At 36.9% G+C, this 13,534-nt stretch overlaps 2 protein-coding genes across 3 annotated transcripts; both read right to left on the bottom strand.

Annotated features, from left to right (window-relative positions):
• Positions 1–20: 20 nt before the first annotated feature.
• LOC135610741 (flap endonuclease GEN-like 1) lies at positions 21–7,487 on the bottom strand. Its single transcript, XM_065105605.1, has 9 exons — positions 7,116–7,487; positions 6,827–7,021; positions 5,557–5,727; positions 5,244–5,425; positions 4,913–5,144; positions 4,569–4,704; positions 1,692–2,164; positions 144–699; positions 21–75 (listed from the first exon to the last, which is right to left on the bottom strand). Exons 1-8 carry the CDS (start codon positions 7,317–7,319, stop codon positions 433–435), a joined length of 1,860 nt encoding a protein of 619 aa, XP_064961677.1. The 5' UTR covers positions 7,320–7,487; the 3' UTR covers positions 21–75; positions 144–432.
• A 1,197-nt stretch (positions 7,488–8,684) lies between these two features.
• LOC135610740 (sorbitol dehydrogenase-like) lies at positions 8,685–12,674 on the bottom strand. Of its 2 annotated transcripts, XM_065105603.1 has the most exons (6): positions 12,429–12,589; positions 12,148–12,215; positions 11,812–12,048; positions 11,072–11,362; positions 9,389–9,576; positions 8,685–9,212 (listed from the first exon to the last, which is right to left on the bottom strand). In XM_065105603.1, exons 1-6 carry the CDS (start codon positions 12,544–12,546, stop codon positions 9,020–9,022), a joined length of 1,095 nt encoding a protein of 364 aa, XP_064961675.1. In that variant the 5' UTR covers positions 12,547–12,589; the 3' UTR covers positions 8,685–9,019. The 2 variants fall into 2 exon arrangements, with proteins under 2 accessions (XP_064961675.1, XP_064961676.1); XM_065105604.1 differs by lacking the exons at positions 11,812–12,048; positions 12,148–12,215 and having other exon boundaries at positions 12,429–12,674.
• Positions 12,675–13,534: the final 860 nt, after the last annotated feature.

The raw sequence follows: 13,534 nt of genomic DNA, 5'->3' as shown, positions 1-13,534 counted from the left end.
TGATGCCCTCTCACATCGTAGGATCCAATATTGATGGGCAGCATTCTATCGAGGCAAGAAAAGGAAGCCCTGTCACTGTCAAAAAGGTACAGGTCTCGTTATAAGGAAGAATATTCCAGGAGAGAGTAAAAGAAGATGCATACCTGCACATCTGCTACCTACAATGGTAGTGATTCCCATCTTTCTCCACCGTTTTCTTAGTGGTAAATGAGCTGAAGAAGCCAATTACAACAATTCAAATGTCAAAAGAACTTAATTGGTCAGGCTTTGTATCATATACTTCGATCACTAATTCTCAAAATGGGTTGGGCGAAAGAAGAGGCTGCCACATTTAACATCATTTCTTCATAATATACATGAAAGCGCAGAACAAGCAAAATAGCTATACAGACACGAAAGCAAAATCTAAACTAAGAAGAGAACGGACACAAGCTAGTCGAACAAGAGGCGTCTCCGAACAGATTTGGGTAAGTTCTTATCCACATCATCTGACTTCCTTCTATGATCTCCTGGTGACTTGCCTTTGCCTGATTTCTTCTCTGAGTCATCACCCAATGCAGGTTGAGCCAATACTTTTTCTGAACGGTAAAACTCGGTGATGCTAAGTTGGACGCCAGTGGATTTAGAAGGTGCCAATTTGTCAGACATACCAGCTTTGTACATATATTTGCTCTGTTTTGATCTAAATTCTTCTGACCCCTGCAAAGTTTGACAATTGAACCTCTTAATATACAGAAACCTATCAAAAATTTCCCAAAGTTGGAGAACTAAAAGTGAACCTTACAAGATAGATTAAATCTGTGAGGTCCAAGATTTACTTGAAGGATAGAATTAAACGGTCCTAAAATAAGAAATACTTAATAATCTTTTATAAATTGAAGTGCTAATATGTTCCAATACTTCTGATTTAAGTACAATCTGAAAGTAGCAACAGATCTGCAACGTCATCAACAAAATAAATTCCAATACTTCTGATTAATAGCAAGAAACATAGAATACTAGAAGAATAGAGGCATCAAAGGAGGAGAAGAAAAGCAAACATAAGTTGCAATAGAGGATAAAAGAAACCAGAAATAGTAAAAGGTCAGTGACCCTTTGAAACTGTAAAAAAATTTTGACAAACAAGCTGTACTCCGAAGCCAATACCCCAAGCAACCAGACTTTCTTCCTTCTCAAACTAGGATTCTGTTAGCTCGGTAAAAAAGCTAACGAACATTCTGGGAAGCAGGTGCCTACTATTATTGCTATAACATAAGAATTACTAGCATATACTGACAAATTTAATCTGAAAACTGAAAAGAAGCAAATCCAGTAATCTGGTCGAAACACAGCCAAGTATATGGATGGTAACTTGATACCAACATACTAACCTTCTGATTTCCCAATCCAATTTGACTATTTGAACTTTGTGTTGACTGAGTCATTAATTCAAGGACCTTAGATACAAAATAGCATAAGTAAAAGATTTAGAAGATTGTCCTGTTGGTTTTTGTATATCAGGTTAAAAGCGATCAGCTCATAAGCAATGTGCTCATAAGCAACACATTGATGTCCAAGGACACCGTACCCTCCTGATTGACAAATAAACACAGAGAGCAAACATGTCGCCCTAGAAATACCTTATTACTGGAATAAATGTTACAACTAACAACATAGAAGATTGTTATGAACAAGTAAAGAATAGTGCGTACCTTTTCTTCCATGAAGTTGTTGACCTCTTTGGGAAATGCAGCTTGTACAAGATTTATGTTTTCATCAGTCAAGAGAAACCAGCATCCATTATCCACAAGAATTGTTGGAACATCTGGCTCATCTAATGGATCTGTTGACTCAATGGATCCCGATAATTGGGTCTGGTCGACTTCAGTTTGCTCAGTGGAGACACTATGAACGACAGTATTGATGGCAGCTCTCTTCCATTTGACCAAGTAGTAAGGATGACCATGACTTATCTTCACCCGCAGAATGGAGTGAAACTTATATTGGTCATTTAGCAGTGAGCTCTCATTCTGAGTTGAGGCCATTTCTCTCAAGTACACAGTAGACAACATGGGAATCATCCTCTGCCGAATATAAGATGGCTCCCAGTGCTGGTAATAAGTTAGGAAGTCAATCAGATCCTCAACTTTAGGCTTATCCCAGCTAAGCGATGGGCCATCCTTTTCTGCACAGTACATTATAATTGACTAAGCAACAATCTTTTATAGGTGAAAACAAAGGTTGAGAGATTAATCATGAGTCTAACATAAGGTGGTAAAATGACAGAACATACTGAATCATGAAAGGAAGATAGTCAATGTAATCTTGGAGATGATTCTATCGGAACAGAAACTGTCCAAATAACATTTTCAATCTTCAGGATACTAGAAAAGATTAAAGCATCAAAATTTAGGAAATGGTTCAGCAATAAGCAAATTAGAATTTGTATGCTGCCATTTTGTTATTTATTCAACTCATCCTTAGTAATGTTTCGGCATTTAAGAACACCTCATGAAGATGAAAACCAATATGATTATTGGATATGAACATTTTAACTTGTCACCCAAGTATCAACACATTGCATGCCCTTGTATGCTGTGTTATGCCGACCATGTCAAACTCTTGACAAAAGCTAATGTGAGACACAATATACTGCAATCCATCATTTCAATATTGAACAAAATCTAGCTTTATAAGCACAAAACATGGATTAGGTTACCAGGATATTAAATTTCATCAGCAATGGAGAGTAGCAGTGTGTAGGCCATGGTTTTACTTAAAAAGCCTTAACCGAACTAAACTGGCATATACATCAGGTGCAATGTATACAGTCAATAGTTATCACAAGGAATGTGGTGAAAACTATCAGTTAAATTGTTCTAAATGGATAACACAGAATCAGCAGGTTCTTAGATACCAAGGCTCTATGAAGGCTCCATGCAATGGCTTGGAGACATCAGGAAGGTAATACAATGCCACCTAGAACACTGATCTAAATCATCCTTAGGTTGCATTGACTGCTCACTGACTTCGATCAATATAAATGTTAATGCTCACCTACCCCTACTTATCATTACTATCTTACTAAGCATTTAAACTTTACCTTAGAAAAATATGTGAGCCATACATAAAGTTTACACATTAATATGCATGTCTCTTTTTCCATCAATATGAATGGTAATAGCATAACTGTTATGCAAATTCTTTTGCTTACACTAGTATAAAGTTTGAAAAACAACATATACTTGCACTCGGTGGTGGACTACAAATATGTGTTTGATTTGGTATGACCTTGTATTCCTTTTTGTAAATGCATCATGTCTCACCTCAAAGAACTGCACAAATTCCATGGTACTTGTTACAGGATTGACATCAAACCAAGGAAATAAAAACCAGCACGTAACATGTACTCGTATGCAGTGTATGCTAGCGCACGCGCGCACGCACACAAACACACATAGCTGTACTTGTATGCAGCTATGCAAATTCTTTTGCTTACACTAGTATAAAGATTGAAGAACAGCCTACACTTGCGCTCGGTGGTGAACTACTAATATATGTTTGATTTGGTATGACTGTGTATTCCTTTTTGTAAATGCCTGAAAGAACTGCACAAATTCCATGGCACTTGTTACCGGTTTTACATCAAACCAAGGAAATAAAAACCAGCATGCAACATGTACTTGTATGAAGTGTATGCAGTTGAGAGTAACATACACATAACATATATATATATATATATATAACAGATACAAATTTTCTATACCACTATGGGGTTTGGTTGTATACTGGTATTTGAATCCATAACTCAGAATCTCTGAAGCAGTCATCCAATACGAAACAAAAACAAATACTGTGAGGAGCCCATACAAAATAAACTCTAGAACCCAATGCAATAAACCTATGTACAACATCTTCTCCAAATGGCTAAAAAAATTTGAAGTACATGCAACAATTCTTGTCTACAGGAGCTACATGGTCTATAGCTGCTTTGAGATAATTCTACCCATTCATGATATAAGGCACTACAGACAATGATAACTAATATCTCACTCATTACCAAGCTTACTATAGGTGTCCAAACTCTGGATGAGGAACAATTCTGAACCAATTCATGTTCACACATACTGTCATACTAAAGACTATATTATGGACTGATTATTAAGTCAAGTATTTAACAATATATTTGTTGGTTGCCCCAAACAAGTTAAATCTGTAGTCACTTTCACAGAAAGGACACCTCAAATAGAAAACCATTAGGAGAAAAATCAACATCATTAATTAATGCAGAGGGACAGCATCACACCTCCAAAGAATTCAAACCCTTGGCCATGTATGATAATATTGCTATAAAGTATGCACAGGGCTGGTATATTTCGCTAGATTTATGACATAAAACAAAAAAGGCTCCTCACAAGGACTAATCCCAACTACTGTACTACAAACCACAGTCAGAAGAAAAAAGAAGAGAACTTTTACATCAATAATTTCTATAAGACCTAGCACATCAATTTATGCATAATGAAGGTTTCCTGTTTTTTAGGGGACCACCAACACCATGATAAAATTCACAATTTTAGAACTTTTACCGCTGTAATACCCATGGTTGTTAGCTAAAAATAATGCAATGATCTCATTGTTCGGAAACTTCGGCTCAGCAGAAATGATCTTGCACATCTTGATTTGCCAATTTTCATGTCTTTGATGCACCTTGAACTTGCGCTCCTGCCATTACAAACCAAGATCACAAATTTACTCAAAAGAAGGTACAAGAGAAAACAAGTAGACAACAAGGGAGGGCAAAGACGAGTAACAGTTATTTTACAATAATTACGATGCTCTTGAGAGACAAGTCAATGTTAAACTGCTTAAAGACAAAAAAGAAAAAACGAGGACAGACTAGGTTAATGAGGCAATCAGAAATAAAACGTACCTCAGCACAGCTGGAGCATGTGCATTTGAAACCAGAAGACTTTTTCAAGCAGTTCCGAGAACCATTAGTAACACAGTACTCACAAGCAATTTTGAGGTGAGCACTTTTGCTGCCTGGATGACCACAGTTTGAGCAGTGTGGGGATCTTACATTTCCAGAACCCATACTTGAACTGGGTGACTTCGTAATTCCATTTACTAGGTCTATGTCCCCCTTGCCTATCTCCAATAACCTGTAAAACATGCCAAAATTGTCAAAAGAAAACATTTGCCTAATTGATCATAACATCTAAACAAGTAAAAACAAGGCCAAAGATCAATCTGGCAGTTACCTATTCAAAATCTCATCCTCATTAAATAACCGGACGAAGCGAACAGCAGTATCAACCCCAAAACCAGGGACCCCATGTAAATTATGATCGCTGCCAACCAAAAGAGCAATGGCTATCAGCTGTTTTCTTCCCAAACCCAGGCCTGCTTCAATATCTGATACATTGTAGCATTCGAATGGTTCCTGATAAAGTGTGACGCTTATGCATGTTAGGGTGGAAAATCAAATATGCATGATGACGACAAAAGCAGATAAAGATGAGAATGTACTTCAGTAAATCAAATATGACTGGGCATAAAAGACGTATTCCTTACTTTAGAGTTAGATCTTAGTCTCTTTATGACGCATGTGGCTCCAAAAAGAAAGGCATCGCTGTCAGCAGTGATACAAGCATCCACATGACCTTCACTATTTAGTTGTGCACAGAGAGCTTCAGCTTCTGAACGAGCTTCTAAAACAGGCATTCCTAGAAGTCTGAGGAGCTCCTATTATTGAAAAGCATTGCGCATATATGACTACTCCAGTTATTTTAGAAAAACTGCATCCTTAAAGAAGATACAAATATAAAATCAATAAATTATCAAAACACGGAGTGTACAAACTCCTACCAGGAAAACGAAATTCCAAAGACTATCCAACATCTACAACACAGTTAACACAGAAAAGTATCAAGAAAACATAGGATACCCAATTTTACCTAGTCAAGAAATGTAGGAATTCAGTTGGCAAAACAACCTTTATTCTAAAAACCAAGGATGTAAAAAATGGATGAGTTGGATGCATAATATTCCAACATATCTAGTGTTATGACTTGTAAAACATTAAAGTGCACAAAATATAAAGCATGCCTTATCATTCATAGCAATCAACGGATACTTTCTAGTCATATTAGTGTGTCATCCTTGCATCTTGCCTAAATGGTGTCCAACAGATGTAAGCACATACCATGGGGGAGAATAACATGCCAAACCATTAATGCAAGGGTGATAATGGCAGTATCATCCAAAAGAGCCTTCCAGCATGCTCACATCTGTCGGCATATTTATGAAATGACAGGCAATTTATTTTAATGTGCAATCACATTGGTCAAACGAAAACCAATGTGTGAGGAAATTCTTTTTATTTTGGGCAAGAATACGCCAATTTTGATGAATTATATCTTCTGATTTATGATAAACGAAGAGGAACTTTGGATAGTATGATCTTAACATCAGAAGAATCATAAATTATGAAATGACAAATGAAAAAATTGTGTAAATGATGAACATGACTTTGTGTAATGCACATTCGATTGGCTTGTTCATCCATGGTCTAAGTGCAGGCGACCATGAAGCACCATGCACGCAATTACTCTAGCAGTAAGAATAATAGTCGGTGTGGGTAGTGTACAAGTGTAAATCAATATTAACTAGAAAAGTATTCCATTAATTCATCTTCTCTCTTTCTGTAGGTTTCTATTTTTTCTCTGGGGTTTTGCCTACCTCTGAAGTAAATCTTGAAAACAAGCAATTAATAAGCAACCATCAAGAGGAGGCCATGACAAGTGCATTGTGAATACAGAAAATGCAATCATTTTCAGCTCACCATGCATTCCCGCACACATCTGGTGAAGGCCTGATTCCGCTGCTTCACTGGACTTGCCTCCCCCTCCTCGTCCTCCACGGGCTTCGGCAGCGCCGTGGGGTCCAACCCCGACATCCGAAAGAAGCGCTCGATCCTCGCCTGCGCCTTCAACGGCGACGGCGCTCCGTCCACCACGAACACCGGATACGCCCCCATCTAACCAAATATTCCACGGATCATAAACCCTAATCGGCCATCTTCCCTTGAGGAAAGGAGGGGGGGTGGGGGAAGCCGGATCGAGAAACCGAACCTTGGAGAAGAGGGCGACGGTGCGGAAGAAGGTGGTGCGGAGGTGAGGGTTCCGAGCGCGGGGGCTCCTGCTTCGGATGGCGGCCTCGTGCTGGACGAGCCAGAAGGAGAGGTCGACGGCGACGCGCTTGTCCCGGAGGAAGTCGACCCCTTCATTGTGCGCGTAGGGCTTCAACAGGTCCCAGAAGTTACCGCCGACGCCCATCTCGGGCGAGGAGACGGCGGCGAACGAAGAGGACGAGGAGGAGAACGGTTTAAACCCGGTTGACGATTCCGCCGGTTCACCCCGGTACGATGGCGACTTGATCGGATATAGCGGGTAAGCCTTTGAGATTCGTGAATGGCTCGATGGCACTTGCTGCACAGGATCCGACCATCAAATAGAAATCGAAATGAGGATTCGCATTTATGATATTTGATTAGGAAAAATAGAATATAATTCCCATCTTAAGATACAATTAAAATTTAATTTAATATCAAAGTTTAAGTTAATAATAATAATAATAATAATAATATGAATGTTCATCAAGATCTTATATATCAATTTAATCATTATTTAACTTCTAATATGGAACTAATCGTCGTTAAGGATGAATATAATATATAGTGCTGCAATCTATTAACCTAACATGAATATTACAATGACTAAGTGATGGCTTTACATCATGATGTTTATCTAATCTCATCTCATTTACAACTTGCCTATGTCCTTGATTTTAATATTATTTATCATGATTCAATTTGATAAAATAATATATCTATTAATCTTAATGCTAAACTAAAATATATTTAAGTTTAAATTAATTTTAATATGGTCATAAAATTCCCATGAACCAATTCAATTCATTACTCTTTTACACCAACATGTATTTCACAAAAAGAATTGATGATGACACCAAGGACCAAAAAAACTCTAAAAAAGGCAAAAGTCAACCCAAGGAAGATCATAAGCAGTTCATTTTAGTGAATGCAGAGCTATATATTTGAAATGCATATTTCAAATATGAATTTATATTTGTTTCATAATTTTTTTAAAAATCATATCTAATCAAGATTTTGAAATGCTCAAATGCTAATGTTACCTTAGGATAGTATTAGTATTTTAATATTTTCGAGATGCTAATATAAATTTTAGATTTTTAGAATACCCTATGACATTATCTAAAATTATAAGATTACTAAAATGATTTAATAAAAAATCAACATAATTTATATTTCTATAAGATGCATTTTTAATTATTTATTTTTTTTAAAAAAAATATATTTATTTATATGATTATATTTTTATTTAAGAAACAAAATTTTTTATAAGATTGCATATATATATATATCATTTACTAATTAATTTGAATAAAAAATATATTTAATTTTGAATAAATATTAAAAATATTAAAAGAATAAATTATTTAATGTACTGTTGAGATATAATTTAATTTTACCCAACAATAATTACGTCAATGCATATATAAAACACAGTCTTCATCTATTACTTATCAAACACCTAAAACATTCTATAACTGTATGTTTACTCAAACTTTTATTCTCTAATTGTATATTTAAAATGTAAATATGTTCTCAAACACAACATATATATATATATATACTATCATATCAACCCCTTTTGAAGAAATATGCTACAAACACTAGCATGTCTCGACTCTACTAGAATCTGAACTATCAAATTTATAGCATCATTACCAATATCTCCTCGGCAGAACTGCAACATAAACTCACTCGAACACTACCAACACTGGATGACCATGTCTTGGCAGCTGGAGTTTCAACATCAAACTTAGAGCATCACCACCACCATATTCTTAGCAGAACTGCGTTGACATCTTAGCATATCTCTTATTAGACAAGCTTAGCTGCTATAAGCACTTGATGACCACCATGTCTTGGAAGCTAGAGGTTGAACATCACTTTTATGGCATCACCACCGCGAGCGCTGACTTCAAAGGCTTCCACCACCTCCTCCTGAGAGAATCCAAATCTATGTGTTATCAGAGGCTTGACATCAATCTTTCCACTCCTCAAGAACTCGATGCATAGTGGCCAAGTTTCCTTGTAGCGGAAAATGCCAACGACATCCACCTCTCTGTGAAAAACATACAAAGGAATCTTATAATCAGCAAGTAACGAATCAACTTCTCTCATCATGTCATATTCTAAATCTTTACTAATAAGATTTTACAGTTTGATATCAAAACTATTCTTTCAAATGTTCGATCATATGTAAAAGTTTTCATAGGTCAGTCTTGAAGAATGTTGTACCTTGCTGCGGCAGGAGTAAGGGGGACAGTCATCTCATTATGTCCCATGCCTACAAGGCAAACTTTACCACCAGCACGGGTGGCATTCAAGGCTGTCGACATTGTTTTGCTAAACCCAGCACAGTCAAAGCTCACATCAATGTCACTGCCCATAGCCTTTTGTATCTGAACAACATCCTCATCTATGTCCTATAGATGTAAGTTGTGTTAGACAGCCACACCACAAGCAACTAATAGCGGTGACATCCTCAATAAACACAATAAAAAGCAACTACAATGAAGAGCATGCAGCACAGACAAAAAGGAAATCTGTTCCATTACCTAAACAAATTCAAGCATGACAAGTGACAATACCTATCTTGTTGGAGTTGCTTTTAGCATTGATGGCAAGAGAATATCTAATTAAGTCCGCATTTTTATAGCATGTCATTTACACACCTAACATGAAGAGCTGAAAATACCCATCCTTCAGACACATACATCCATCTCCATCTTTTGGGATCAGATAACTTCATGGAGAAAAATGCAGAACACATCCAAATTTGTTACTTCCAAGCTTTGTTTGATGCGTCATGAATAATTACATTGGTTTCACTGTGGTGTGCTTTTGATGTGATTTTTCACTACTCCAACCTTGATCTTCATGTCTTCTAACAGCTTTTATCTATTAGCAGAATCTTTAACCTAGATAAGAAGCATCATCCAGCCTGGCACCAACTGCAGCTTAGATTGAACCCAACCAATCCAATTTTGTTATTAATTTCAAACCAGGATATGTCTTTATGAATTCACATATATATTCATATAGGATCATGCATTGGCTTCTGCATGAAATAAAAGGTTGTGAACAACTTTCACATTTACTCTCAATTGACAAGTCGCTTCTTCCAGTTCTCCAACGTTACTAAGAACAATCCACAAACACTATGCCAGAAAACAAGAACATCAACTTGCTTAAAAGCTTTTGCTGTACCATGCATCTAATAGGAAACATTCTGACATCAACTAGAATAAATAAGTTATCAACAGATGCCCAAATACCACCTAATAACATAGCTTTAACCCTGTGATGCAACCATCATTTAAATTCTGACATACATCAGGCAGATAAAAACTTGGGAACAAGTTGGACCAATCTAGTGTGAGTAGAAAGAATAATCATACGCACCTCATCTATGATCAGTGAGTGGTCTTAGTTTCAGGGGTAAAAAGAGACTTCTAATTCATATCAACTCAAAGCATCCACGTATGGACCCATAACGGATTGTTTTTGTTATTTGTATCAACTCAAAGCATGATCATGACAATAGCAACATTGATAAAGGTGATGGAGTATATGATTCAAGTCAAGTTGATGGAATTTCTGCAGAACTTATCATTAAATTTGAATTCAAAAATCGATCTTAACAAAGAGAGACACATAGGGTGCTGAAAATAGATCATATGACACTACAAACAAAGATAAATTGGACCAGAACAATATGAAATATAGAAGCCAACCAATGTTTGAACAAAATGCTACATTAGATAATACGATATGTCATATCAAAAAGCTTATAAATCATGTTCAAGAATTTGCAGATTAGAAAAGATAAGGAAATTATTGTGCAGTAGATCAAAAAGTTAAATAGCACAATATACTGCACTACTAATTCTTGATGAAAGCGACGGAATAGACAAGAACCTGATTGCTTGTAGAAACTTTTACAACGTCATCTGCACCAAGAGATTTTGCAACAGATAGACGATAACCATCAACATCCACTATGATGATTCGTGGAGCACCAAAAGCACGAGCTGCGAGCATTGTGACTAACCCTATTGGCCCAGCACCCATAATTAGCACATTAGTTTCTGAACTTACATTAGCACGACGGCAAGCATGGATCCCAACACTAAGGGGCTCACACATTGCCCCTTCCTCCAAGCTCACATTCTCAGGAAGCTTAAAGCACAAATCAGCAGGATGTACCACCTGTAAATGCAGCACAAATTTTCATTAATTCCAAAACCAGCAACTGTGCACATTACTTTTTGAAACTAATTTTTCATGCAAGTCATACAGGTTGCATTGCAAGCATATCATATGATAAGATCCATGATTATTAGCAACAATAGAATTTATAGCTGAAGATTATCAACACATCAACAACGATGCGTTTTATGTTCAAAACAAAAAAAGAGAAAGTGGAGAATCCATTTATTAAGTTTCTTAATGCATTGTCATCTTCTTCAGCAACATAGAAAACAAAAGTATAGAGACGTGATTGTAATTCTTTATTTTTCTTCTTAATCATGTTATGAGGAAATCCTACTCATTAGATAAAGCAAATTACCTCCAAAATTCTAATTGGAATTACAGCTTCTTTTCCTATTTATTTTAGCACAAATAGAATATTTTGGGTAAAATCTAAGCTTTGGCACCTGATTAGCTAGGGAGCCATGAACAGGGGGTGTTGCGAAGAACTTCATGTCAGGGCAAAGGTTATAGCGGCCACCCTTGCAGTATTTGCAGCGCCAGCAGCTGATCCCAGGTTCTAACGCCACGCGGTCACCCACAACCAGGGACTCCACTTCGCTGCCCACCTCTTCTATTACCCCAGCACACTCATGCCCGATTACCATGGGTTCTTTGACAACGAAATGGGCACACCTCAGGGTCTGCAGTTCTCAGACAAGATGAGAAGGGACATCACTCGATTCATCCAAATCGCTGTTCTCTCAAACCAAAATAGCAAGGATTCCGTAAGCAAACCTAACCTTGAGGTAATGAACATCACTGCCACATATGCCGACAGCCTTCATCCTCACCCGAACGTCGTAAGGCCCTAAAAATTTCGATTTTGATCAGTAATCTCCACCAAACAATCGTCAAGATAACTCCTTCCCCAAAAGAAAAATAAAGCCATGTTTGTACCCGTATCCATATTCCATGGTCAAGGACTCAAGATCGGTTCTCGAATAAGAACATCTAAACTAGACAGCCGTATAGAAGCAAATCAAGCCGAGAAAAGAAAGAGATGATGGAAGAGAGGCCAAACCAAGAGACGGGAGTCGGAAAGGTTGGATCTTGAGGGTATTGACAGACACCAACCACGCGGCCATGTTCTCCTCTTCCACCTTCGCCCCATCTCCGCTTCCTTCTCCGCCCTTCCCCATCTCTGTGAATGCCGATCTGCTGATGCACTGACGGTGGTTGCTATATAGAAGGGCTTCAAGGGAGGACAAGGAGGAGGGCTCCGATAGCGACGGGGATCAGAACAGATGACCATAAAGACGGATTAGCGGCGCGGAAGAGAGATACTCTCAATCATTGTTCCTTATCCGCCACACGATCCTCTAACTGAGCTCGAAGTCTACCTTAGTAAAACTTACCCGTTGTGCACCACGGTTGATGGTGGTAGACCCCACATTGTGCGTCCAGTGGTACGATGCGTTGGTAAAGAATGATGTTATTGTTGGATGGGAAGAACCAATGCTCACACAATACGAATGTGGTGATATGGTCCACTCATAGACATGAATTGTCATCATTAAAAGGACTAGTATCAAATGCATGTAGTGTTAATGTGTAATTAATTGTAGCTTTTCGTTGTGATCATGACAGCATATTATATATATATATATATATATATATATATATATATATATATATATATATATATATATATATATATATATATAATTATAATTAAGGGGCACAATAAGTTAAAAATCTAATAGTAAAAAAAAATTTTAAGTAAAATATCCTAAGATTTCTCAAGATAGTCATTCATCATTTTTTATTTATTTTTGAAAATAAGAAACTCATGATACTTCAAATTGCAAGTATAATTCACCATTTATGATCTCTTACGTCGGATATGTTTGGATTAGTTTCCTGTTTTATAGGTGGTTTTCAAGATTAGATTATTTTATGACCTTGTAAATAATGTTGCATAACCATTTATGCGTAAAGTATATGTGTTTTCGGTTGCTAATGAAGTTTTTTTATTTGATTATGCTTATGTGATCTCGATTATGCTTATGTGATCTCCAATTATGTTTCGATAGAACAATGATAATAGTTACCCATGTATTAGCTAATTCTTGTCTTCTAAGAGATTGAATGAGGTCTCAAAGAGGCTAATCCTTTGTCAACAGATAT

This window comes from Musa acuminata, chromosome BXJ2-4, assembly GCF_036884655.1.
Source record: "Musa acuminata AAA Group cultivar baxijiao chromosome BXJ2-4, Cavendish_Baxijiao_AAA, whole genome shotgun sequence".
Classification (NCBI taxonomy): domain Eukaryota; kingdom Viridiplantae; phylum Streptophyta; class Magnoliopsida; order Zingiberales; family Musaceae; genus Musa; species Musa acuminata.
Note: the sequence above shows the minus strand (reverse complement) of the source record. Positions and strands in the feature narration are given on the sequence as shown.